This window comes from Pseudocercospora fijiensis (assembly GCF_000340215.1).
Source record: "Pseudocercospora fijiensis CIRAD86 unplaced genomic scaffold MYCFIscaffold_3, whole genome shotgun sequence".
Classification (NCBI taxonomy): Eukaryota; Fungi; Ascomycota; class Dothideomycetes; order Mycosphaerellales; family Mycosphaerellaceae; genus Pseudocercospora; species Pseudocercospora fijiensis.
In genome coordinates this window covers 3,280,499-3,305,440 of record NW_006921534.1, presented here as the reverse complement: position 1 = coordinate 3,305,440, position 24,942 = coordinate 3,280,499, and the positions used below count along the sequence as shown (strand labels likewise).

The 24,942-nt window shown below is 50.0% G+C and overlaps 10 protein-coding genes across 10 annotated transcripts; 5 read left to right on the top strand and 5 right to left on the bottom strand.

Annotated features, from left to right (window-relative positions):
- Nucleotides 1-106: 106 nt before the first annotated feature.
- MYCFIDRAFT_203017 (uncharacterized protein) lies at nucleotides 107-2,032 on the bottom strand. The gene is made up of 2 exons (XM_007926853.1): nucleotides 1,301-2,032; nucleotides 107-1,250 (listed from the first exon to the last, which is right to left on the bottom strand). Exons 1-2 carry the CDS (start codon nucleotides 1,709-1,711, stop codon nucleotides 342-344), a joined length of 1,320 nt encoding a protein of 439 aa, XP_007925044.1. The 5' UTR covers nucleotides 1,712-2,032; the 3' UTR covers nucleotides 107-341.
- Nucleotides 2,033-6,457: 4,425 nt separating this feature from the next.
- On the bottom strand, nucleotides 6,458-7,687 carry MYCFIDRAFT_134776 (uncharacterized protein; the record flags this gene model as incomplete). The annotated part of the gene is made up of 1 exon (XM_007926852.1): nucleotides 6,458-7,687. The coding sequence occupies one exon, from the start codon at nucleotides 7,685-7,687 to the stop codon at nucleotides 6,458-6,460; it is 1,230 nt and encodes a 409-aa protein (XP_007925043.1).
- A 2,348-nt stretch (nucleotides 7,688-10,035) lies between these two features.
- On the top strand, nucleotides 10,036-10,787 carry MYCFIDRAFT_195472 (uncharacterized protein; the record flags this gene model as incomplete). The annotated part of the gene is made up of 2 exons (XM_007926851.1): nucleotides 10,036-10,068; nucleotides 10,395-10,787. 2 exons carry the CDS (start codon nucleotides 10,036-10,038, stop codon nucleotides 10,785-10,787), a joined length of 426 nt encoding a protein of 141 aa, XP_007925042.1.
- A 400-nt stretch (nucleotides 10,788-11,187) lies between these two features.
- On the top strand, nucleotides 11,188-13,014 carry MYCFIDRAFT_152646 (uncharacterized protein). The gene is made up of 2 exons (XM_007926850.1): nucleotides 11,188-12,747; nucleotides 12,799-13,014. Exons 1-2 carry the CDS (start codon nucleotides 11,254-11,256, stop codon nucleotides 12,931-12,933), a joined length of 1,629 nt encoding a protein of 542 aa, XP_007925041.1. The 5' UTR covers nucleotides 11,188-11,253; the 3' UTR covers nucleotides 12,934-13,014.
- On the bottom strand, nucleotides 12,199-13,981 carry MYCFIDRAFT_163228 (uncharacterized protein). Its single transcript, XM_007926849.1, has 4 exons — nucleotides 13,809-13,981; nucleotides 13,615-13,758; nucleotides 12,799-13,563; nucleotides 12,199-12,747 (listed from the first exon to the last, which is right to left on the bottom strand). Exons 1-3 carry the CDS (start codon nucleotides 13,965-13,967, stop codon nucleotides 12,997-12,999), a joined length of 870 nt encoding a protein of 289 aa, XP_007925040.1. The 5' UTR covers nucleotides 13,968-13,981; the 3' UTR covers nucleotides 12,199-12,747; nucleotides 12,799-12,996.
- Nucleotides 13,982-15,852: 1,871 nt separating this feature from the next.
- Nucleotides 15,853-17,577, top strand: MYCFIDRAFT_133880 (uncharacterized protein; the record flags this gene model as incomplete). Its single annotated transcript, XM_007926848.1, has 4 exons — nucleotides 15,853-16,769; nucleotides 16,822-16,963; nucleotides 17,038-17,152; nucleotides 17,201-17,577. The coding sequence occupies 4 exons, from the start codon at nucleotides 15,853-15,855 to the stop codon at nucleotides 17,575-17,577; spliced, it is 1,551 nt and encodes a 516-aa protein (XP_007925039.1).
- Nucleotides 17,578-19,786: 2,209 nt separating this feature from the next.
- On the bottom strand, nucleotides 19,787-20,491 carry MYCFIDRAFT_152638 (uncharacterized protein). Its single transcript, XM_007926847.1, has 3 exons — nucleotides 20,251-20,491; nucleotides 19,957-20,185; nucleotides 19,787-19,906 (listed from the first exon to the last, which is right to left on the bottom strand). The coding sequence occupies exons 1-3, from the start codon at nucleotides 20,433-20,435 to the stop codon at nucleotides 19,793-19,795; spliced, it is 528 nt and encodes a 175-aa protein (XP_007925038.1). The 5' UTR covers nucleotides 20,436-20,491; the 3' UTR covers nucleotides 19,787-19,792.
- A 144-nt stretch (nucleotides 20,492-20,635) lies between these two features.
- Nucleotides 20,636-21,584, top strand: MYCFIDRAFT_163223 (uncharacterized protein; the record flags this gene model as incomplete). The annotated part of the gene is made up of 3 exons (XM_007926846.1): nucleotides 20,636-20,685; nucleotides 20,739-20,817; nucleotides 21,088-21,584. 3 exons carry the CDS (start codon nucleotides 20,636-20,638, stop codon nucleotides 21,289-21,291), a joined length of 333 nt encoding a protein of 110 aa, XP_007925037.1. The 3' UTR covers nucleotides 21,292-21,584.
- A 1,165-nt stretch (nucleotides 21,585-22,749) lies between these two features.
- Nucleotides 22,750-24,032, bottom strand: MYCFIDRAFT_173413 (uncharacterized protein; the record flags this gene model as incomplete). Its single annotated transcript, XM_007926845.1, has 5 exons — nucleotides 22,750-22,776; nucleotides 22,805-22,864; nucleotides 22,899-22,958; nucleotides 23,002-23,087; nucleotides 23,123-24,032. The coding sequence occupies 5 exons, from the start codon at nucleotides 24,030-24,032 to the stop codon at nucleotides 22,750-22,752; spliced, it is 1,143 nt and encodes a 380-aa protein (XP_007925036.1).
- A 25-nt stretch (nucleotides 24,033-24,057) lies between these two features.
- Nucleotides 24,058-24,873, top strand: MYCFIDRAFT_173412 (uncharacterized protein; the record flags this gene model as incomplete). Its single annotated transcript, XM_007926844.1, has 7 exons — nucleotides 24,058-24,109; nucleotides 24,170-24,214; nucleotides 24,245-24,361; nucleotides 24,398-24,436; nucleotides 24,479-24,573; nucleotides 24,618-24,781; nucleotides 24,804-24,873. 7 exons carry the CDS (start codon nucleotides 24,058-24,060, stop codon nucleotides 24,871-24,873), a joined length of 582 nt encoding a protein of 193 aa, XP_007925035.1.
- Between the last annotated feature and the right edge of the window lie 69 nt (nucleotides 24,874-24,942).

Here is a 24,942-nt window from a genome sequence, read left to right as displayed (position 1 = left end):
TAGACGCGCAAGCAGACACAAGAGCTTGAACTTCCTCGTATCATAGGCCGTGCAACACCCGCCAGGATTTGAGTCCCGCTCTCGCCGATACCATCGGGATCCTCTCATACAAGACTCAAGTTCCAGAACAAACCTGCCCCAGGATCCTCACAGGGACGGGGGAGAAACCAATATAGTGTATCTCTGGCATAGTATACATAACATGGGAGGAGACATCTTGCCAGCTGCCCTTTGCAGCCTTCCTCCAGCATTCTCAGGTGCAAGTGCTATTGTTCCCAACGCCTGACTGACTCTGTTCGTTTCAGACCCTCCTCCAAGGCTCGCAATAATGACATCTACTTTCAATGGCCGAAAACGCCCGAAACAAGCTCCCCAATATCGCCAGCATCCTCGGGATACACCCAAAAGGCAATGGCTATTATTATGTATGTGCCAATGCACATGCAGCCTTCCAGGTAATTGCTCTTGCCGTCTTGGATTAGGTAATTTACGACAAGGACGGAGAGGAAGAAGACCACGGTCTCGAATCCCTGGAAGTGGAGGGACATTGGTTGACCGATGATCCAGCCGAGCATGACCAGAAATGGAGTAACGAATAGCGCAATCTGCATCGAGCTGCCGATGGCGACGCCGACCGCCAGATCCATCTTGTCCTTCCAGGCAACGACGACCGCCGTAACGTGCTCAGCGGCATTGCCGACGATCGGTAACAGGATCAGACCGATAAAGGTCTTGCTGATGCCGGAAGATGCCACGATAGAATCGATGCTGTCCACGAGGTACTCGGCGCACACAGCGACCAGGACAGTTACGAGGATGAGGCAGATGGTGGCAGGGATTGGTCCTAAAATCTCGGGCTCCTTTTGACCCTCACCCTCCTCGCCTTCCTGTGCTTCGGCATCAAAGAGCTTCGCATGGGTCTTGAGCTGAAAGACAAGGTAAAGAACATAAAGAATGAGCATGATGATAGAAGTTCCGCGAGAGAGAACGAGGATGTTGGTGTTCGAGTCCTCAGTGCTCCGGACGAGGGCTGCGTACATGGTGGCCGGAATAATAAGCGACGTTGCAGCAACCGCCATCAGAGAAGACATGGTGGAGGCCACGGTCTCGTTGAATCTGCTCTCGCCTCGTCTTAGTCCAGATGCAATGAAACAGCAGCCAAGGACAAGTAAGAGGTTAGACAAGATCGAGCCAAGCATGCTAGCTTGCACGATTCTGATCTCGCCTTTGGTGAGTGCAACGATGGAAACCTGTTCGCTGTCAGCCATGAAGTGTGGGGGTAGACTGTGCTGAAACTCACAATCAGTTCGACAGCATTGCCGAAGGTCGCGTTCATGAGTCCGCCGAGCGTCTGGCCCAGCTTGACCGATATCTCTTCCGTCGCGAAACTCAACAGTCCGGCCAGCGGCACGATTGCGAGGAAATTGACGATGAAGACCGCAGTTGGGTTCATTTCCAAAGCTCCAAGGACAATGCCTACCGGCACGGTGACCAGGAGCACGTTCACATAGTTGCTCGCCAACGTGGCCCAAGTCAGGCGCAAGAAGTTGGACGGCGTCCGCACCCACCATCGCTCATCTTCAGAATATGGCTTTCCATTTGAATTACGTGTTATTGATGATAGTCCGTTGGGCGCTGAGATGAGAGGGGTGCTTTCGTTTGCGTCTGCGCTCGGTCGGCCATTGGGTCGCGAATCGTCGCTGGGAGGCATGGTATCGGATTGCTGGTTGCTGTAGCTCAGGCTACTGCCGGTGCGGCCGTGCTTGGAGAAGGCGCGTTTGAGCTAGTCTATAGGATAATATCGCGCATCAGTCGGAGGTGTTCACGGTCGCACAAAGGAGTGCCGGCTGGCAATAAAGCGACTCGGCTCCTTGTAGCTTCTGCTGTCCCGGTAGCCAAGAAAGTACTTGGCTGGTGGCGTGACGACCAAGTAAGCAGGCGGTGCTCTCAGCAGAGATGAAGTGCTCACCGTCTGCCAAGAGAAATGCGGCGGAGGGCAGGGGGGTGACGACGATGGAGATGGAGGGCATGGTGACTCACTCATGGTAGATAAAGCAATGGGGTGCCCTGAGGTAGGTCGAGGAGTCCCCCAGGTCGCGGAGAGCTCGACGGTCTTTGCCTACCCTGTCCGTCTGCTGGTTGCTTCACACAATACTGTATGACAAGCGCTCGAATCTCGATGCCCGGTCAAGTCTCGATGAGATTGGCCCGTGTGCTTGGCGATGCTTGACCTTGCTACTGTAACTACCACTGTTGCAGCAACGGTCTAGCCATGCCACTTGGAGAGGAGCAATGATCGAGGCGCAGCGTGCACGACTCTTCTTGCACACGAGAGCTTTGGAGAGTGATGCAGCTTGTGTGCACTAGACCTCGTCAGCCTGTGACATAATTGGGCCAACCTTCGCTCGCGCGTCCGCCCATTGGGGCAGTGCTCTTGGCACGTCTCACACTGCACATCGTCACCAGAGGCGCGAGCCAGGAAGCACCATCTGCCGCATCGTCTACCACGTGTAGCCTAGAGACAGGACAATAATTGATATGTCGCATGTCACGTCACCTTCATCTTATCACGCGAGCCTCGGCGACAGGCACTCCGAGTACTGCCAAGCAAAAATCTTCTTTCAACCATTTTCAAGGTGCCTGTCGACACGGCAGAGGCCGGAATGGAGTTGACCAAGTCAGCGTCCGGCCTCCATGGTATCTTCCGGCCGCAGCTTATAGCCTCATCGACTTGAATCATCTGAAACGAGCCTCGGACATTGACGGAGCTGGTAGATGGAGGCGATTGTCCAAAGATTTTAGTGTACCACTCTTCTGGGCTGCAGCTACCAAAGTTTGCTAACAGAGTCCCGATATGGTAGTATAACCTATTCCGGATTAGAATGGCCTTAGCTAAGGTGACGATTGGGGTTAAGAAGGAGGGTATTCTTAGCACGACGGCTTGCCTAATTAGTCGACTAGTAGTCGACTAGATAGATAGGGGTTAATAGGGGTTAACTCTAATATTAATATATATTGCTAGCACTATAGGCCTATATATAGTCGCTATTTTAACGTTGCTATTACCGTTACTATCGCTATATTAACTCTACCTCTTATTGCTATCGCTATATTAACTCTATTACCGTTACTATCGCTATATTAACTCTATTACTATTACTATCGCTATATTAACTCTGCCTCTTATTACTATCGCTATATTGTCTCTGCCTCTTAGTACTGTTACTATATCGATTAGAAGTCCTTCTTTTACCCTTTATCTTGCGTATTACGTCGTCGTTATCTATCTAGTCGTATTTAGAAGCTACTATTCGCTCTAATCTAAGGTCTATAACTCTAGAAGGTCTTTAAGGCGTTATAAGGTTAATAAAATTAAAGGACGTATTCGACGCTTAAGGCATATCGCTAGTTAAATCTACCTCTTTAACTAAGTCGATATCTATAGGCTATACTAACTATATACCTAGTAACGACTTGCGACGTAGCGGCGGCTCGAGGTAAGGGCGCGTAGGTAACGATAACAGAGCCTAATTAGTACGCTATTATCGCTATCGCGGCGGCCGCGCTATAGCTAGCGCTCGGAAGGTTGTTACTAGCGATCGGGTTAGTATCGTCGGCTACGCTAGAAGATATAAAGTCTATTACTATAACCGCTTACCTATAAAGGTAACCTTAGGGGCGCCGCTCTCGTAGTAATTAGTAATCGAGTAGTTAGTAAGGCTATATAGCGTATCCTTAACCTTGTAAAGGAAGCCGCGTACACGGCTGTCGTATACTACTAGATTAACGGTCTTATCGTCGCGAATACGATAGAAGTGTTAGAATAGGCCCTCGGCGGCCTCGTTATAGTACGACCTTAAATTACGAAGATATAGGTCTCCTATAGTCTGTAGCTTCCGCGTGTCTTCGTAGCCTTCTAGCTATAACTAATCGCTATCTCGCTACTTCTAATATAGGCTTATTTTTATAGAATTGAAGCTAGTATACTAATTAACGTATACCTATTGTTACTAGAGTATTAGTAGCGTAATAAACAGGTAGAACCTAAGGATATAGTAACAAGGTAAGTAGGTCTAAAACTACGGAAGGCAGTTATAGTAAGCCGGAGCCGGCTCCCATCTACTATACAGCATAAGGCTATAGTAAGTCGGTAGGCCCTTTGCCTTACACTCTTCTACAATTAATAGCTGCTTTCTAACAAGGTCCTAAGCCGCTAGAGGTTAAAGCCGCTCGAAGAATAGTATCTCTTTAACCTTCTAGAAGTTAGTAGATTTTCTAACCTAGTATAGTTAAAGGTCTACCTTCTATAACAATCGAGCGTTAATTGTTATTAGCTCGACTATAGTACTATATATAGATAGCTAGACTATCTCTTTCCTCTTATTATATTTAATAGCGTTATAATAGCCTTCGAGAGGCGATATTATTTAGACCTACATTAAAAGAGGGCTTCCTAGCTATACCTGAGTCGCCTGTAGATACGACTTCTTACACTAGTTATTAAGGAGATATTGTACCTGTTTATCCGAGGCGTATTTGTCTCTTAATTCCTATACGATTCTATCGATAGTATCGATAACTTCTACGTCGCTACGAGCGTAGTAAATCGTATAGGAAAACAGCCGCTAAACCTATAGATACTACTTCTCGGGGAAGTGTCGTAGGAAGGTCTCTTTAGCGTATCGTTAATAGAGATATATAGTTATTTCCTCCTCTTTAAATACTAGTCGAATAGCGCGTTGTTCTTAAGCCGAGTCGTTAGTTATAGCTACTATAGGCTTCTAGCCGGAGGCCTATTTCTTTAATACTTAAAGCCTAGCCTTAATAAGCTTTGCTCGCTAGCTCTACAGTAATATATGCCCCCCTAGTATCTAGGAGCCGAAGGCATTGCGGATATAGACTATAAATAGGTAGAAGTTATTATCGGACGTTTTATAGGTCGCATCGAAGAGAAATAGCTATATATAGACAGTTAGTCGTTGCTATCTAAATTTGTATATTAGGAAGAAAGCCGGAAAGCTAATACCTAAGGCACTAACAGCCCCGAAGAAATAGGAACCTATATTACTAGCAACACTACTATTTAGTAACTTACGCTACTAGTCGGCCTGCTATATAACACCCTTATACTAGAATGCCTCTATACGGACAAAGAGAGCCTTATAGGAAAGTCCTACGCCTATTATATCGTCTATAAGAAAGCCGAAATAACGATTAAGATTGTCTAGCTATAATCGAATATTGCCCTTCTTAGTTAGGGACACCCTCTTTATATTCTTCTTTATAGACTACTTTACAATACCTTTCTTTATACGGTACGCTCTAATAATAGCAAGACGACCTGTATTAGTACCCTCCTTTAGCAGGCAGAATATATAAGCTGTTTTATAGTTATACTAATCTATTAGGTATTCGATAACAACCCGGAGGCTATTACTAGAAGCCCTTATATCCTATAGCTAGTTAGCTTCGTAATACGACTTAATCTACTATATTAACCTTACTATATAGTCTATCGTATAACTATAGATATTATTATTACTATACGCCGAATCGCGGCCTCCTCGAGCGATCTTATAGCTATAAGGCTCCTTATCCGCCTTCCGATCGAACACTACGATTATAGCTATCGACGCGTCGTATAGGTTCTTATAAAACTCTACCTTATAGATACTAATACCTAGCTCTCGATTGCGATTAAAGTTACGCCGATAACGATAGTAGTATATCGTCTGCTATAATAACCTATCCCTATAACGAGCGCCCTCGTATTTCTCCTAGAAGTTAGTTATAAAGGGCTATACCTATTTAAACTATTCCTTCGGTATAAAGGAGCCTTAAGTTAATAGACTAAATAGCGAATAGCGTAGTTAATAGGTTATAGAAATAAGGATAAGATAAGCTATATTAAAGAGCTAGATTAAAGAGCTAGATTAAATAAGTTAATAAGTATTATAGTAATAATAGACAGCTATAGCGACTTTAGCAATACCTCCTATATAGAAAATAGGCCCTATATTATTAGGTTTCGACGATATAAAGTTAGAGACCCTAGCATCCGCGGAATGCCTGTTTTAGCTAGCAATATTAAGTATTATTAACACTTCTTAGATCCGGTTATCTACGAAGGAATGCCTCGGAAATTATATATAGGGCTAATCGGCCGGGCACTAAAATCTTCTGACAACTGCTTATAATTGGCGTTTCAGCCAAGAGGCTCTCCGTAGTATTAAGATCAATGGAGGTAATGCTTAAACTTATTTCAGCCTTGTTGGCTCGGACATCTGTCGCTTTGCTATGGTATCCAAACAGAAAAAAGGAAACTCCTTATCCAACCCGGATTCTGTATCCAGATCACCTCCATAGCCTCAAAACGCCAAGTAATCCCAACTGCTGCACAAGAGGAACCGCAGCAATGTTGCTCAATTCCGAGCCCGGACGCCGTCACTTGCGGGAATCAATAACTGTCGCCACTCTCTATCTCCCTTGCACCTCCCGGTAATGACACTCGCCGATTGCCAGCAGCATACACTAGCTCCAACACTTTCTTCTTCTGGCTCTCTCGGCTTCCTTTGAGTTGTTGATACGTCGTCTCGAGACCTTTGATTTGTGCCTCTACACTGATTGTGCTTGAATTGCTGCTCCGCACGAGCGGTGATACCATCTTGCGTCGCAGGATCTCGAGGTTGGACTGCAACTGTCGTAGCCGTTGGTTGTGATCGATCAAAACATGCTTGTTTTGCACCGTCCGATCACGAACAGATCGCAGTAGGTTGCGATTCTTCTCGTATTTTCGGAGCTTTGATGCGTTTACGCCGATGACTCTGGTCCAAAGACTGCCGAGGAAATCGCTTTCAAGCCGCTCTTGTGAATCCTGCTCGCGAATGACTGTTCGTTGAAGGTTGAGAAATTGCTTGTCTATTGCTTCGAAGAGCTGGAAGAGCTGTAGAGAGTAAGTGAGCTCGTTCGTAATGCTTTCTTCCAGCACGCCCAGAAATTCGTGAAAGGTCCTTTCTAACGTCGCCTTCGATCGTTGAAGGTATGTTTGACCGAGCAGTTGCTGGATGAGCTGGCTATTTTCGCTCATGAGACCGACCTTAGTGAGCATGTTGTGTGCATTGGACCACAGCATGCCCAGTCTGCCAGGAGGCTCTTTCGACACGTTTGAGAGTTCTCGTTGTGCCCAGTCCATGACCAGGAGAATGGAATCCACATCAGCATCTACAGCAGCAAAGAATCTGGTGAGCTCCATTGCCAGTGTCTTGAGGCTATCAGAGAGATCATCCAGTTGGTTGACAATCTGTGGCGCAGAAGTCATGTTGGTGCTCCTTACACTCTCGCCTAAGTCCCAAACAGCAACACCGGTGTCTTGTAATTGCTCAATCTGCGCGTGGCCATGTTCCGAGTAGTATATTGAGGGTTCGAAGGATTTTGCGAGTCCGGCGACCTTAATAAGATCTGGCGATGGGCCGTGTGTCGGATCCGAGAACAGGTGAGAAAGGAGTACAGAGAGGACCAGTGCTCCTATCGAGTAGAAGAATGTGGTGTACTTTGATTTCGTGACATGATGAATAGCTTTCCGCACGCCCTGCACAACAGCTTCTATTGGCTCCGTCCGCTGCACTACATCGAGCGAAGTCGAGAAGCGGATATCTACGAACGAGGTTAGCACCAGACGCTGCTTCATATTACTATACAACTTTGCGCACTTACAATTGCCCTGTGTGGGTGTCTGCACACCTTGCGACTCAACCTCAGGCTCTGGTCTCTGTGTCTCTTCGCTCACATGCCGCCGAACGATACTTGCGATCTCGCCACCACCCTTATCTGCTTCTTGTGCCGCGCCTGCACACACAGGCTCTGGACTATTGCTCGGACTCCGACCTTTGATAGGTGACTCTGGTAGCGGAATGTGCCTAGCAGTCCGATATTCGGTGTTCTCCCCGTCGTCGCCGTCATCCCCCCCGCTCTGGTACTGTGGACTCGTATCTTTACTGCGATAACCATTCCGCCTCGGCGACAGCGCACGGCTGTGCTTGAACCAACCGCTTCCATTTTTGCGCCAGGGAGGAGGGGAATAGCTCCGCCGCGAGCTGGTCTCGCTGTACTCTGAATTGTTATTGCTTCTGAAGCCGGAGTGCTGGGACGGCATTTCGGGCATCGTGGGGGAAAACTCGCGCGCCTCGAAGTCGTCCATGCTGGCGTTCAGACTGGGATGGGAGTCGAGGTAATGCTGCCGCGAGGTCATATTTCTCTGTGGAGAAGTGTGTAGGATGATTCAAGCGCGCGCATTCACCAGCGGGGTTGGCACTGGCGCATAAAAGAGGGACAAGTGAAGGAGGCTAGGAAGGGAGTTGGGATGGTAAAGGACGATGCGTCGCAATCGTCAACGTATCGTGATCTGGCAGCAGTTTCGCTGGTGGCAGATTGTCGCATCGCCTTCACGCGTGTCTCGGTCAGGTGTCTCGCGTGTCGGCGTCTACTGGATTCGATGTGAGAGGAGTGTCTGAGATGCTGGTGCCTACAAGCACAAGGTGAATGCGAACAGAATGCAGAACGCAGGTACGGCAAACGCTTCGCTGCGTCGAGCCCCTCGCACCGCTTCGACAATGTCGATAGCAGACAAAGTGGCTGGTCGATGTATGCACGCGTTGTCGCAGCCGTCCAACGCAGTCCAATCAAGCTCGGAAGCTTTGTCCCGCCTTGCATTAGCCGGCACTCTTCAGTCTGACAGTCAGTCTGTTGCTGCTGCTCTATAATTTCACCACCGACCGACGTCTCCGGTTCGCACCACACTCAAACACGCATCTGGAAGCAAGATCTCACCTGTCCAATGCCAACTCAAGTGCCGGGCTGCCTTTGCTTCGATTCGTCCGGCTTGGGATGCAACGCCCGGTTCTGTGAGCACGCCAGGTCGGCTTGCAACAACCCGCCAGACCGGCCAAGGAGGGTTTCCAACTTGGCCAGGCTCGAGCCGGGGAATCGAACGTGTGCGACCGATGATGCTGATGGCCGTCGCGTGCCAATGGAATCGTTTGAACAATGCTCGTGGCTGGGCTGAGAGGAGAACTCATCTTGTGCCATCCGACAATAATGTTTCTGATGCGGAGCAGCGGCTCTAACAGTCGGCACCTATGTCAACCTCCTTCTCTGAGAGATCAGTTCTAGCACCTCGAGAGCAACAGCGGCCAGAGTCCTTCAAATACTGGTAGAGACTTGATGACCTTGTATGGGACCTCGGAGCTGAGCTAAGCACACTGCACGCGGCATGTCGCCAATCCTTCATCGGCACTGGGCTCTTAGCCTTGTGGTTTTGATATCCGCCATCACAGCAGCTGATGACCGGACAAGCTAACTAACAACAAGGTTTCCACCGGTCTCTGATCAATCAGCTCTCTTGTTAATCATGCAGCTTCTTTCTACATCTTCGGCCCTCCCACATCATTACTCAACGTCCTTCTAGCATCCAGAGTCCTCGCGTGATGGAGATCTACCAGATCGCCTGCTCAGATAGCACACGGTCAAGCAGGAACCATTCCGACGGCACATAGCGTCAGCGAAAAGCGCTTCTCCAGCAATGGAAAGACCCGACAATTGCTGGGAACTCATCTCCCGAGGAACTCAAGCGAAAGGAGATCTCAATATCTCGGGGTTAGGAGCCATAATCGCGTTCGTATTGAGCGCCTGCTTGACCCTGTTGGCCGTTCTCATAGCATACTTTGGCGGGTTAGTCGACGATGGTCTTCTCCGAACAGTCGATCGATTTGTCCTGCGGATTCCATCTCGAGCGGAGAAGCACACTTCGATACACATAGCGCTGAGAAAAGCTATCCTCACTCTCAGCGATCAGCAGATTGTTACGGGCATCGCTTTCCTGGGCGCGGGTTGTGTTGGTCTCCGCTCAGGATCATCGGGCCTTCACATACTCCACTTCTACAGTGTATGGCATCGTACAAGACGCCTCCACGGACTGAACAAGCTGCACAGCGCATCGAGTTGAAAGCTTTTCTGTATAGTTCGAAGCTATTCCACATGATGGTTTGGCTTGTCCACCTCGCTACTGCTCAAGTAAGTATAGTAATCTTCGTTGTCAATTACTTTACGATCGGCCGTGCAACGAATGGGAACTGGTCTTTGATCACGATTGTCACGAATGATCAATTCTACACGTACTGGTTCGTTTTCATGATGTTAGTCCATTCCTGCCCGACTGTGTCATCCCTCGCTAATTATCTTGCGTTACGATCGCGCCGATTTTCACGAATGGCTACGCGTACATGGTTCAAGGACGGATGGTGTACAGTTTTACCACTTCGGCACGGTCATTCAGGATCCCTGCGTGGCGCTTCTGTCTCATCTTCGTGCTGCTCGACATTATTGCATTCCTGGTGCAGGCCACTGGTGCAGGGATCGCTTCAGGTCAGAAGGAGACAAAGACAATCATGCTTGGACTTCACATCTACATGGGCGACATCGCTTTTCAACAGATCTGTATATCCGTCTGCCTGGCAATGGTCATTCAATTCCGTCTTCAAGTTCCAAGACAAGCTCAAAGCCAGCAGCGTGCTAGAGCTCTCGCACTGGTATACGTGCAGTACGCCGTCATGCTGCTGATCACAACCCGAATCGTATTCCGCCTCATCGAATATTCCGCCGGAACGGTTCCGAACCATGAGGCCTACCAATATGTTTTCGACTCGGTCCCGATGATGATCGCTGGCATTCTGGCGGAAAGACTCCTGGCAAAGAGGCGAGATTTCCAAGTAGAAAGACTAGAAAGACACTGAAGAAAGCAGGGACGCATGTACGAGCCAAAACCTTCGTTCAACCGAAGATGGCAGTCCACTGACTCGCTCGATGGAGTGGAGGATCAAGGTGTGGTGCAACAGAGACCTTTGGCTGCAATGCAAGGTTGAAAAGCTTCGCCAAACCACTTTGTGTAGTCAATAGCAGCCCATATCAATCCGAATCCTCCGTAGTAAAGTTGTATAAGCAAAATGTGTGGGCGGTCGGTGCAACATCCGACGAGGCCGCGTAAACCATCATCCGACGCAATCCCTCTGCCGAAGTCTTTTCCGATCCCCACTCCGCCCGCCCCAGCCGCCCCTGCTCGTCACTCCTATAAGCGCTGGACGTCGCCGATATCGTTGCAGTCTCGCTGCTAGGAGATATTTGCTGAGCTGTGCTGGAGACTGAGGCTGTTTGGGGACGATCTTGAATTGCATTGGGATGACTTGAGCTGCAATTGGCATTATGGAGTTTGTACGACCCTTCGCATCGAGGCTTGCAGCGTCACCGCGGGTGCAGGTCACTTTGGTGAGAGCATCGCGGACGCCATGGCAAGTGAAGCAATCTGCATGCCGGAGTAGAAACTTCAGATCAAGCGCTATAAGCCTGCGAGCCGTCGAGCTGACACCACCGGTCAAAGTTCGAGGGCAGTCGAAACTCTTCAACTCCGCAGACGAGGCAGTAGCAGACATCAAATCCGGATCCACGGTTCTGAGTGCAGGTTTTGGACTATGTGGAACACCCGAAACCATAATCGCTGCATTGGCTCGAAGAAAGGACTTGAACGATCTCACAGCCGTCTCCAACAATGCTGGCACAGCCGTCGGTGGTGGTCTCTCGCCTCTGATCCAATCCGGTCAAGTAAGCAAAGCGATTTGCAGTTTTCTTGGAAACAACAAAGTTCTAGAAAAGAAGTATCTGAATGGCGAAGTCTCGATTGAGCTTACACCTCAAGGAACATTGGCGGAGAAGATTCGATGTGGTGGTGCTGGGATTCCCGCTTTCTTCACACCCACAGGAGTCAACACGCACATTCAAACTGGTCAGATTCCCGTAAAGCTGAAGGGCGGAGAAGTCCTGGAAAATGGCAGACCTCGCGAGACTCGGATCTTCGATGGACGAATCTATAACATGGAAACTGCTATCAAGGGCGATGTTGCTATCCTGCGAGCTCACAAGGTTGACAAGGCCGGTAACGTGCAATTCCGCTACACCACGAAATCTTTTGCACCGCTTATGGCCAAAGCTGCTGCTATCTCCATTGTCGAAGCTGAGAATATCGTTGAGATTGGCGAGCTGAAGCCGGACGAGATCGATCTTCCAGGCATTTTCATCGATCGCATCGTCCAAGCTACTGAGGACAAGATCATCGAGATGAAGACCCTCAAGCAGGATACCGATATCGAAGCTGAAGGTCGGAAATCTGACGCTCTTGCTCGAAGGAATCGTATTGCGAAGCGTGCCGCGAAAGAACTCAAGCCAGGATTCTACGTCAATCTCGGTATCGGCATGCCAACCCTGGCTCCTTCCTACTTGCCTCCGAACAGCAATGTGTGGATCCAGTCCGAGAATGGCATTCTTGGTATGGGTCCATACCCAACTGAAGAAGAATTGGATGCCGATATCATCAATGCCGGAAAGGAAACCGTGACTCTGGTCCCAGGTGCCAGCTGCTTCGATTCCAGCGAGTCTTTCGGTATGATTCGAGGTGGTCACGTTGATGTCAGTATGCTGGGTGCACTGCAAGTTGGCGCGAATGGAGACTTGGCCAACTACATGATTCCTGGCAAGGTCTTCAAGGGAATGGGTGGAGCCATGGATTTGGTGTCGAACCCAGATGCAACCAAGATTGTCGTGCTCACTGATCATGTCGACAAGTACGGCACACCTAAGATTGTGGAACACTGCACGCTGCCTTTGACGGGAGCTAAGGTGGTTAGCACCATTATTACTGATCTGGTAAGCACTTTGTTCTCCTGAAGATTTGACTCTCTCACTGACTTCATACAGTGTGTTTTCGAAGTCGACCGAAAGAAGGGTGGCTTGACGCTCACCGAAACCGCGCCAGGTGTAGGGGTTGACGAGATCAAGCAAAAGACTGGCGCCAAGTTCGCAGTTAAGGAGCCTCTCGGCAAGATGGAGTAGAAGCCGTTGACGAAGCCTGTATCATTTCTAGCTAGATATTTCCGAAATTCTGTATAGATTCCTTTACAATTTGGCTTTCGGAGCTTTGTCAAAGCCAGGCGCAAACGTCGTTCCTTGACCACCTCCCAATGCATGAACAATACGGTCGACTTGCTCCAGCAGCCAAAGACTTCCCTCATTACTGGCAAGCCACTTGCCACCAGGAATTTCTTCATCCGACTCTGCGCTTCCATCATCGAACGCTTTCCTCAGACCAAATACGTGGCTGACGACTTGTGGTCCTACACCACTCTGTGCTCGTAAACACGCCACAGCAATGATCGAAGTCAGCACACGGCCGACATCAGGTCGATTTGCGTCCTTTGGCGTCGGTGGGTCTGAAAATAGTGCACCATATTCTCCATTGATGATGAATACTGGAAGGTCGGGATGAGATTGTGCTAATTTGGCTGTAAGCTTGTCCGAAAAAGGGTGATAGACGCTATCCCAGAGGCTATTGCCTCGAGCGACGGTGTCTTCGATGTTGTTCTTGTCGAGACCTCTGCGTGCCTTGCGTTCCTTGAGGGCTGACTGTACTTCTGAAGGGAGGCCGCCGTAGAAAGCTCCGAGACAATTGATCGTTCGTGGAACCTGTAGAACTCAATTCGTGTTGTGCATCACACTCACGCGATCTGCACTTACACCATTGAAACCAATACACTTCAGACCAACTTCACGCATCAACTCAGCTGCGTAGACATCGGCTTTCTTCGTCGATGAAGCTGTTGCCAAGCGATAGAGCTGCAGCAATGAGTCTGGCGAGTTCATCGTAAACGTTGCTGCCGTCTATCCTGATATCAGTATCGCCTTGCAAAGCTGCCTCGTCCAGCACATACTGAGGCACACAGCCATGCTGGCAAGCCGACCTTGTTGGTAGCGGCATCGGAGGCAATTCGTTCGTAAATGGACACTACATTCTTTGGAGCTGGAATTGTATGTGGTTTAGCATGAGCCGCATTGATGAACTGTTTCAGAGGTTCCGAAAGCTTAGACATGACGAGAATGTGGTTGATGTTGTGGTTAACGGAAAGTGTCTTGCTCGTCCCATCGACATGCACAATGCCGGCTAAACATTGAGAGCGGGCCGCTCTTGCCGATGATGCCGATGCCCACTGCCGAGATCTGGTTCAGTGTGTCTCTACCAGCGACGTGGTCCAGCCGTTCACCTTCAACCCACTGGCGAGCAGTATGTCCTCCGACGAAACCAAGCCCGACCTGAGACAGCACCTTCGGCTGGACTTTTTGCATGCCTGCGACGCCGTATTGCTTCCCGCAGAGAGAAGAGTTCTTCAACGCGAATGACAGAGCAGCGTCTCAAGAGATGGTCGAGCAGAAAGAGCAGGCAGACAACAGCAGAGCGAGTGCAAAGGGTGCTATGAGATCCCACAGAATGAGCTGTGCCGAGCTATGTGCAACCATTCACTCTTGGGTGGACCTTTAATCATCCTTATGAGAGTGGTCAATATTGCGGTATTCACGGACAGCCTCAGCTGGCTTGCTGCCTCTATTATTACCCAGAGATTCTTGTGAAGTACAGCCTCAGCGCAGCCAGCGTCGGAAGAAGGGCGACTATCCGTTCAATCAGCGCGAAGTACAGAGGAAGACTGATCCGCTCACACTCCGCTGGCGAGCAAGCCGCACCCTTAGCTGCTGCTGCTACATGCCAAGTCGGAATTGCGCACTTCTCACAGCCTCATGGACGAGGCTATATCTATCGTAGAAATGTCTTTGGTCTCAGCGCCGCAGGTGGCATGACCGATTCAAGGCCAAGGCACGAAAGGCAAGCGATGTCGAGCTCATCATAGAGTACGAAAGATTCTGGATTTCTGCCAACGAGCTTCTCCGAGGGCTTCATGGGTTCATTCACCCCTTGGAAACGCTGTGGAGAGAGCGCGATGTGTGCTGCGGCGCTCGCATAGACATGGTGCCATCTGCAGTCCCACGGCCGCCGATTCTAATCAGCGTGTCCGTGAAGGGGCAGGTACAAACGCAAATACAGTACATGTAGTCACGGTCAAGCTGGCGACGCTTTTCGCAAAATGCCAGTCTCGGCAATCAGGAACGAGGATGCCGCCCTTAATCTCAGCCGACTATCCGTGGCCTGTGTATGAGAGCACTGTGAACGCCTGGTTGTCAGCAAGGTAAGCGATTTCTGCCGTAGGACTTCAAAGGGCCAAATGGCCACCGGTACAAGTTGTACTGTACCGTACAACGGTTCAAAGGCACCCGAGCACGAACAGCCGGCCGCGTTTCACCGATGATTAAGCCTATATATTTGACCAGGTGAGCTTGTGACAAAGGGGCACAAACCATCCAAATTGTATGCCAACAAGGATCGCTGATTCAATCAAATTTACTGGCTACCAGTCAGATCGCTTCCATGGAAAGCAGAGTTTCCACAGCACACCTTAATACTTTTTACCTTGGCGTACAGGGCTCGACACGCTGGCTCCTTTTATGTCTGGCGCAAGAACCGCCCTTGCGGATATACCGGCTCACCTGTTGGTGAGTGGTGACGAAGAAATCTTGTAACTGTACCTTGAAAGCAAGCATGCAGGAGTTACCTCGAGTTGGGGTCTGTGGGCAATGCAACTGGAGAACGTTCCTGAACAGGTACCACGCGTCTTGAACAGGATACATGCTGACCATTCTCACTGCACTAAGTGCACTTCAGGAGGAATAACGTTAGCTGCGGTCTTGCCAACATACGTTCCATGGACTGCCGCTGTACCAAGCACATGGAGCGATGTGTGGCTCTGGAAAAAGCCCGAGAACTTTGTAACACCACGCTCCCTCCCGGCCATGTCTTCCTTCTCTTTTGCGTTTGCATCTCTGCCAACAGTACACGGTTTCCATAATTCGAAGATCACCTTGACCACCATGTATCCCAAGCAGAACGACAACACGCTAGAGAAGAAGTTGGAATCGAAGAATGTCTATGCAACAGAGGTCGACGCTGGCAGCAGCTCTTCCAGCAATTCTCTACCCACAAGTTTATTCAACGAGAAGGAGCAAAGGCGTATCATATGGCACATCGACCGCAGAGTGGTGGCTGTTCTCGGAGCCATGTACGCGGTCTCAATGCTCGATCGATTCAACACAGGAGTCGCTTTGATCACAGGCATGGGCGTCGATTTGGAATTGAAGGGTTCACGATACAACATGATCAACGCAATGTTCTTCGTACCGTATTTGCTGTTTCAGCTGCCTGCGACGGTGCTTCTACGACACATCGGAGCACGCCACTTCCTGAGCATAGCGACATTTTTGTGGGGCGTCACGACGATAGGTTGCGGATTCGTGAGCTCTTGGACAGACTTGATGGCTTTGAGAATGTGTCTCGGGCTTTGGGAGGCTGGATTCTTCCCTTCTTGTCTCTACCTGTTAAGCAGCTGGTACCCGCGATATGACCTGCAGAAGCGCAACGCCGGTTTCTTCCTCCTCGGACTCGTGCCCTCTGCTTTCTGCGGTATTATGTCGTATGGTATTTCGCACATGAATGGTCTCGGGAGCGGGCCAGAGTGGTTGGGCAAGCACAACATTGAGATGAGTCCTACTGGGATGCCTATTGGCATGAGCTATGGTGGTGGTATCGCTGGTTGGAGATGGATCTTCATAATCTTCGGCACCGTTACCTGCGCTCTTGCCATCTGGGGATACTTTCTGGTCGTTGATTTCCCTGAGAAGCTCCTGGCCGATGGATCCAAGGGGTGCTACGTTAAGTTTCTCACTAAGGAGGAAGCATCTTGGGTTGTTGAGCGTATCGAGAAGGATCGAAACGATGTCATGCCTACCCAGTAAGAAATGCTTACATGTGCGCCAACTTTTTGTCAAGCTGACAAGCCCCAGGTTCAACGTGCTAGAATATATCAAGTGCGCTGGCGACTTCAAAGTTTGGGCGTTCGCATTCATGTATGGATTGGTCGGTCTCATCGGATACGGCATCGGGTTTGCGCTTCCCATGCTGCTAATGGACAGCATGGGCTTCAGTGTTGCGAAGGCTCAGTGCTTGGTACGATATTCAAAGAACTCATGCGTGCCTATGATCTGACTCTTTCTCTACAGGCGACACCTCCATACATAATGGCCGCGATTGCCACTTGGTTTGTGGCAGTCTACTCCGACAAGTGGCGACTCAGATCTCCATTCATTCTTCTCTGCTTAGTTCTGGTCTTCATTGGTGAGTACACCTTTCTGCACTTGGGCCCGTCTTTGCTGACCTGTTCAGGCCTATGCCTCATTGGCTTCGCCTCGAATCATGGTGCGCAGTACTTCGGAGTGTTCTTCGCCGCTCTTCCGCAATGTGCTATGATTCCAGCGCTGCTCACATGGCAAGCAAACAATGTCCGAGGACAATGGAAGCGAGCGCTCATCTCAGCGTTCTCCGTAGGAGCAGGAGCTGCGGGAGGATTAGGCGGCAGCTTCATTTTCAAAACAGAAGATAAGCCACATTTTTACCCTGGAATTGCGACTTGTCTTGCAGCAACTTTTACATGTTTTGTGGTGGTGCTTTTGTTGTTACTGATGTTTATCAGGGCGAATAAAAGAGCAGCAGCTGGAGGGAAGGCCATAGAGGGTCTCGAGGGCTTCAGGTACACGCTTTGAAGCCATAACTGTGACGTCGTTTTGGTCTATAGTCAGCACGATACAGCACCTAATGCGACAGAAGTAGTCATCCGTGTGTATCTCAATCCTGACTGGTCTTGCATGCACCCAATCGGCTATCGGCTATGGCTCCTGGACTCGGTGCCTTCCCATGAGTCTCTGTCCTGCATTTTCTCGAAGGACTACACTTGATGAGCTTGCGCTGACAACAGGGCGTCATTCCAGGTCTTTTCGGCCATCTTGCAACGGAAAAGAGCTCCAATCATTTCTCCAATCACTTTCGAGACTTTTCTTTGGCCAAATCTTTCTGAAAACCTGCATCTCAGACGAGTACTCAATTTTGGCATCATTGTTGGAGCGCTTCTCGTCTTCTTGCCATGTCTTCTCAGTCACCACTTCATCACTGTCGTCTCGAACGCTTTTACGAGCAACCCAGTCAGAGCAAAAGTGGGTGAAGACACGTGCAATCGGTGACGCTACCATCCCAAGAGGCATGTCGTTGCGTTGGCTTCGAATTTCGAGCTTTTTAAGTGGATGGTCTTTTCGAGATGATGTGATGGCGTTCCAGATCGATTTGACTAAAGCAGCATCCACGGCAGTATTGATGAAGGCATCGCGTACGTAGCCGTATTCAATGGAATTGGCACGATTCACTTCTATCCGTTGACTATGGAAATCGTCGAAGACATCGTCGAATCCGAGGGTGCCGTCAAATCCAGCGCAGGAACGAAGGGGCCGCAATGTTAGGCATGTGAAATGTAACTTTTTCAAAGTGGCCAGAGCCTGATAAATCCTTATCTCCTCGAAGGCCGGTCCGTAATCTCGCTGGATCGTGCAGACAAGGTGCTGCAACTGTGGGCATCGCCCTACCAAATCTTCAATCTGTGATGGCTTCAGTGCTCTCACGCGATCTCTTCTCGACCTCGGCATTGTAGACCAAAGCGTCAGTGAAGTCAAATTAGGACCATGATGTGCGAGGGAATTGTATAGAGTATCATAGCTGAAACGACCTCGAAGATCAAGCTTCTTGAGCGCGGGCAAGCTTTGAAAGAAGTATCCAGCGGCGAATGCATATTCCCAATCAGTTCCCAGCTCATCGGCGCTCTCGTCAAGCAAAATGGTGAGGTCTTCCAAGGATGGAAACTTAGCAAGACCAGACATTCGCTCAAGAATGCGGCTGGTCGTGATTCTCAGGATCTCGACCTTTCGTGCATCAAGTTTGATCCTATCCCCGAACAGGATCTCTAAATCATCGTCGCGCATTTGATCTCCCTCTAATTTTAGATGTTCTAGTAATATATGTTTTTCCGGCTCCGCCTGGTGCTTGGAAGCATACTGCCTCGCGACTTCCAATTCTGGCTTGCTGAGCTCGGCATTGTAACTTCAAGGTTTCGACTGACGATACATGAACAACCGCTTGAGGTATGGCAGTTGAGTGAGCATTTCCATGAACGCGTCCATTCTTTCGTCAAGCACATTTCTGTGATTGACCCAGCAGTGAATGGCACTCATGCCTACCAAATACGGTAATGTGATCTCAGCCATCTGGAGAGGAAATATTCCAGCCGATGGTAGCTGACATGGCGTCCAGTTCCAATTACGAATGCTGAGCTTGGTACGCGATTCTCGAGCACGCAAGATGTCTAAAAGGCAGGCTGGTATTGTGGGGTAATTCGCGTTCCAGATGATGACCTCTAAGCCGATGAGGTTTTCGATCGTGTCTGCTATCGGACGAAAGAACTTTTCCAGCTCTGCTGAAGACAATTTCCTGGGCTGGACAGCATGAATTTCCAGCCTGCGAACTTGGCCGACACTCTGACGCTCCTGCAAGACTCGCCCTAATCGTGCGACACTCCATTTCTCTTTCCCATTGTCATCGAGGCTGATCCTGATGGTGGCGAAGATGAATCCGGATGCTGCTGCAGAGCATTTCTTGCTAACCAGAGCAAACTTCAACAGAGATGGTCGATGTTCTCTGCTCAGCACTTGTGCAACGCTGGCAACCAATTCGAGGGGCAGTGCGCCAAGATTGGCCATTATCGTGGACAGATCACAAAGGTGCGAGGACGGGATGAGACTTCGAGGTCAAAGACAAGCTGAAGGCAGCAATGACTACTGAGTAGCTCATCCTTCGTTCAATGCAGTGCTGCCTTAGGCAATGCCACCGCCCAGAACTTTCGCAGTGATCATATACTCAACAAAATGTTTGCCAGAATCATAGATACTTCTTTGCCGCGGCTTGGACTCTGCTGCGAAATACTGGGCTGGTGACAGGCTGATTCACAGCGTAGAAGGGATTCATGATGCATTTCATCCAGGCCTCATAGATCTATGAAACGTCAGCACGTTGAAAACCACCCAAATTCAATATCGACATACCTCAGACATGAACTGTCTCACAGCTTCCTCGGTCTGCTGGCTGGAAGGGTTGCTAGCAATCAACGTGCTTTGCCTCGCGGTGTTTGGTCTGGAAGGTGGGGAAGTCTGGTAGCTTGAATAAGGAGTTGAGCTTGGGTCGGGATTCATGAGAAGCATGAACTTGATGTTTCCGCCGGTCAAGAAGCAGTGAATGTGATTGTTTTGAAATGTGTCCACTTTCTTGAGGTATCTGAAGATGCGTTAGGGACACTGCTCGGAGCAAGTCGTCTATGTTGATATGTTGGCGCGGCATACAGGTCCTTTGAGCTCCACTGAGCTTCCTCGACCAAATCTATGGCAGCGTGAACAATAAACTGGTTCATGTGTTTTGCTTCTTCACGGAAGCGAGCAATGCCATCGCCGCCGACCTTCGAAGTGCCAAATTCGATCTCGAACAGCGGATTGTCGCGAGTGCCGATGATGGTGAAGTAGTACGACATCTTGGACAGATAATGGCACTTGTCGACAGCAGGATCGGGTGAGACTTGGTCAATGCATTGCTGATACGGATTACGGAGGTGTTCGTTGGAACTCCCTCACTTAGAGGCTGATCTCAAGGCTTGGCACCCCCGAGCGCTCCGCTGCTTAAGCACTCCCTCAACGCCATCTCGACATCTGCTTCGCACATTCCATCTCAACAATGTTTGGCGCCTTCAGACCTACAGCGCCCTTGTCTGGCGGCCTTCTATGGTACGCCGTTATTCAAACAAATGCTATCGTACCTAGCACTGACTCCGCACCAGGAAAATCCCATGGCGACTCTCCCGGCATCAGAAGGCACGACAACGACAGCGATTGCGCCGCGTCGACAATATTGTAGCAGTGCTCGATAATGCACTACAAAGACACGCGGGAATGAGCGCATTGCAAGCACAGCAATCAACGCGAACACAACAGCCTGCAGAGGTGCCTCACAACGAAGATGCAGAAGGCCAAGCAACACCTGAAGAACTTTCACTCCCAGCGGAAGGACATCGAATGCTAGCACGAGGCACCTACAAAGATGTCGCCGAGAGACGACATGGCAAGGGTCCAAAAAAGGGGGACTATGTGCCTGAGCAAAATCCCGCGGGAATTGAGGTGCCTGGGAAGAGGTTGCTAAGAGATGTTGCAGCGGAGCACGGTACCACAAAGCTCATTGAGCGATGGAAGGCTGAGATGCCTACAGAGGGAGAGATGCTGGCTAAAGACAAGTATACGATGTTTGACAAGAAGGTGCGAGGATACAGGAAAGGAGTGCACAAACTGCCCAAATGGACGAGGGTCAGCCAAAGGCTAAACCCGCCTGGTTTCTAGATGGACGACATCGGCTCAAAAATGCGATGCTGAGTCCTACAACATGGACATGTTCCAGCATGACCATTCCGTACTAGTCGTTGGGACGCAACCATGTTGGAAATGAGCCTCGAATCGAGGACCGGACAAGCTCAAGTGAGGACACGCTGTTCGGTGCACCCGCTCAGTACTCTTGGTAGCGACCAAGCGACACGGCTTCTCCTCAGATGCGTGTCCTCTATGGCCGTCATAACGCGGTGTGGCCCACGCGCAGGTCAGAGAAGCCTGAAACAATGCAAAGGCGATTTACTGCCAGTATCCTATTCTAATCCTCTCAGACGGCAAGAACACGAATAACACGAGCAGGCGAGGGCAACCAGGAACTGTGTCCGGGTGTGGCAGTATGGCTTGGGCATTTTAGAGGCAGAGCCGGCTGCTTACACCTCTATAGCTGGAGGTTGGATTACCTCGACACTCGCTGGGGGTAATTACCGCCGCATACAACCGGTCTTCAAACCTTGAAAGTGCGGCTCTGCTCGCGAAGCTGCATGGAAACAGTACCGTGCTTCGGCTATTAGAGGATCAATGATGTGATGAATGCACAATGCACAACCGACACGCATGTGAAAGCGCAAAGCGACCAGGGTCGAGCGACCACACCTCTCAATCAACTCAATCAAGCATCAAGCTCGACGACCCGAGCTTCCATTATATCCCCGCCAAGCCAGAACATGCGACCCATGGTACGCTCTCCTGCACAATCACGTATGATGTCGATGATCAAACTTGGACCCGAAATTCAAGCGAGGTAGAAAAAACCAACCACATCATCATTTGTACACTGCATTTGGCATTTGAATGCTTCATCAAGCCAGCTGGATGACGGTATGTATGTATGTATGTCGTAGCTCCGTACTCATCATCAAAGTCGGTGTGGTGATGCCGGCCAATCACGATGCATTCGGAGCTTTGCTTTGCTCTGTTGTCTCGGCTGAAGCTCTCCAAAGCCGAGCTACAACATGTATCTTATGCGGGGCTACACCGACCACAAGGTTCCTTCATCCATGTGGGAATGGCATTTCTAGGTTCCAGATGGAACCGCTGTTGCAGACCGCAAGTATGATATAATTCCTTCCTGGCCTTTGTGAAGGTTTGCTAGTACAGTAGTGTAATCGGGGAAATTTTGCACCAGTAGGATTTGGGAGAAATCACATCTTGAGGCTGGTCTCGAAGAAGAAAAGTCATCTGACAATACAATCTCGCAGCTGTCAAAATTTGGATTCAACCTATGAGTGCTTGCCGCGGTTGCAGTGCAGTATACATACTGATGATGATGATGATGATGAAGCGAGTGTGCAAAAGACAGTGCTGTCGGTACCAAGAAACAAATCCGAATTTCCATATGCCCATCCATTCATCCATCCATCGATCGTGACCCCGTGACCCGTCAATCAAATTGGTATCCTTAAAAAAATGCATTCATGCCCAAGCCCAAGCCCAAAGAAACTGGGAATTCTTCCGTGCCGAATGCAACCAAAGCCACACGCAATAATTCGCTCGTGAAAGCTGCAGCGTTCTGTTCCATCGCATATGCCTGCCTGCCTGCCGGCCTAATGCCAAAAGCACACCCAAGCAATCGTGTCATCATGTGCGTGCATTCCCATTCGAAGAACCAAAGAAATGAAAAACTGCCCATCACAATGCAATGCAATGCAATGCTCCGTAAATGACCAATGCATCCGTCCTATCCTTTCCAAAGCGCATTCTGTAGCGCAATCTGATTGGGAAGAAATTGCTGGTCACAGATGTGCCAGCCCCTCGTCATGTGCAGGATTTCATCGCCGACGTCCACGTTGCTGTTGTTGCTCATGGTCGTTTCTGCGCTCCTGGACATTCGCGAGTTCGGCTTTACGCTCCGCTTCTACGTCTTCGCCCACGTCGTAGATGTGCCAGCTTGGTCTTCTCCAGGCATGGGTCCTCCCAGACATGGTTCGATTGAAGCGCATGCCAGGTCGCTCCATTTTTCGAGCTTGACGTCGTCGCTCACGTGCACGCTCGACCAAGAAAGCTACTGGTAGCTCGTCGTCGTCGTCGTCGTCGTCCGAATCTGTGATTTCGTCATCGTCGTCGTCGTCGTCGGTTTCTTCCTCTGGCGGCGTGACTTCAAGGCTTAGATAGTTTGGTATTGAAGGACGACGAGCGTTTTGCCCACAGTAGGCTTCAATATCGAAATCGTCTCTGAGATTCGGTGAATTGTCCGGAGTGAGCTGAGGAACGTCTTCTATCAACGGCGTCCAATTTCGGCCGCGTGTTGGATCCGAGTCGGCGCGAGTGCGCTGTACGGCACGTTGTAGTGCGTGCTTTTGGCTAGACAGCAAGGAATGCCATCGATCGGATATTTGTTCGTGTCGTTGCTGAGCTTGACGTCGTTCATGCTGGAAAAGAGAGAAGTCGGTGATGCCAGCATCCCACTCTACCTCGTCGGCCTCGTCGTCTGAATCATCGGCCCAGTCGTCATATTCGCACATGGATACGGGTGACAAAAAGTGAGCGGCTGGGTCTCGATCGATTTCATCCTCGAATGGATCATGATATGACTTCTTCTGGATGCGTGGCATGGTGGCGGCGGGTGGTGATTGAGATATAGGTGATTTGTGTCGATCAGTGACTGCAAGGCGCACGGTTGTCGGTGGCCACGTTAGACTGCGTGGTGTTGGCTCCAAGTGCGGAGTTGACTTTCCAGACACGGACGGCGACGGCATGGTTAATAATAAAGACAGAAGGCGTATGGCGACCGAAGATGTGGTTGGAGGGCAGGCGAGTAATGGCTCCTTTCGACGTGGGATATCATGAGGCAGCCGGCTCCGGCGCGAAGTTTAGAATTCGGCCGCTGTTGCAGCGAAGAAAGTGCCGCAGCAAGAAGCAAGGCTGCTTGGAAGTGAAGGTGCAGTAGCGCGATCGATCAGCTGCTAAGCAGGTAGGCTCACGGGCCGGACAATGCTGCACTGCACTGCAGCTGCAGATGCAGATGCAGACGAGGAAGTGGTCGGGGTCGGGGTCGGGGTCGGGGTCGGGGTCGGGGTCCGGGGTGGTGGAAGAGAGTCGCGGCGACAAGCGAGTGTTGTAGCCACAGCGTGGGGTCCCAGGGTCCGGATCCGGGGTTCTGGTGGAAAGGACTTAGGAAAGCACGCTGCAACAATTGATCAAGCAAAGGCGATGATCTGGCGAGGAAGGAGTGACTGGGATGTACGTGGTATACAAGTAGTCCGGGAGGCAGAAGAGTCAAGAAAGGGCGGAGACCTGGTGAGTGAAAGGCGTCGTCTCCCTGGGGCGATGTGGCTGCGTAGATGGGAGCCTCGGAGTCACCTGGCTGCGGCGTCGAGATCAGTCATCACATGTTTGAGACATCATCATCATCAGACAACAGTACACACAGCGAAATGGAAATGGAATATTGTGAGAGGCAGACAGATCAAAAGCTTAACATTCCGCTGACGCGGGATGTCTACAAGTGATGGCTTTGTTGACTAAAGCATGCTTCGCACGAGGCATCACGAAATAATCCGAATCAGGATTCAGCAGTGCAGGCTGCAGGTACGTTGATTATAACACATTGCGCGCACCACCGCGGTTGCCGCCCGCGATGCTATCATAGTAAGACGATATCTAGAT

What these genes read in the sequence shown, in the direction of transcription:
- MYCFIDRAFT_163228 (XM_007926849.1), bottom strand. Translation starts at nt 13,967, where the DNA reads ATGTCTAAGCTTTCGGAACCTCTGAAACAGTTCATCAATGCGGCTCAT. An exon ending in CAGCATGGCTGTGTGCCTCA is followed by an intron (nt 13,759 to 13,808) that starts GTATGTGCTGGA and finishes ATATCAGGATAG; the next exon opens with ACGGCAGCAACGTTTACGAT. An exon ending in AGTGTATTGGTTTCAATGGT is followed by an intron (nt 13,564 to 13,614) that starts GTAAGTGCAGAT and finishes TGAGTTCTACAG; the next exon opens with GTTCCACGAACGATCAATTG.
- MYCFIDRAFT_203017 (XM_007926853.1), bottom strand. Translation starts at nt 1,711, where the DNA reads ATGCCTCCCAGCGACGATTCGCGACCCAATGGCCGACCGAGCGCAGAC. An exon ending in GCAATGCTGTCGAACTGATT is followed by an intron (nt 1,251 to 1,300) that starts GTGAGTTTCAGC and finishes GACAGCGAACAG; the next exon opens with GTTTCCATCGTTGCACTCAC.
- MYCFIDRAFT_152638 (XM_007926847.1), bottom strand. Translation starts at nt 20,435, where the DNA reads ATGTCGTACTACTTCACCATCATCGGCACTCGCGACAATCCGCTGTTC. An exon ending in CAGTGGAGCTCAAAGGACCT is followed by an intron (nt 20,186 to 20,250) that starts GTATGCCGCGCC and finishes ACGCATCTTCAG; the next exon opens with ATACCTCAAGAAAGTGGACA. An exon ending in TGAGACAGTTCATGTCTGAG is followed by an intron (nt 19,907 to 19,956) that starts GTATGTCGATAT and finishes GACGTTTCATAG; the next exon opens with ATCTATGAGGCCTGGATGAA.
- MYCFIDRAFT_152646 (XM_007926850.1), top strand. Translation starts at nt 11,254, where the DNA reads ATGGAGTTTGTACGACCCTTCGCATCGAGGCTTGCAGCGTCACCGCGG. An exon ending in GCACCATTATTACTGATCTG is followed by an intron (nt 12,748 to 12,798) that starts GTAAGCACTTTG and finishes GACTTCATACAG; the next exon opens with TGTGTTTTCGAAGTCGACCG.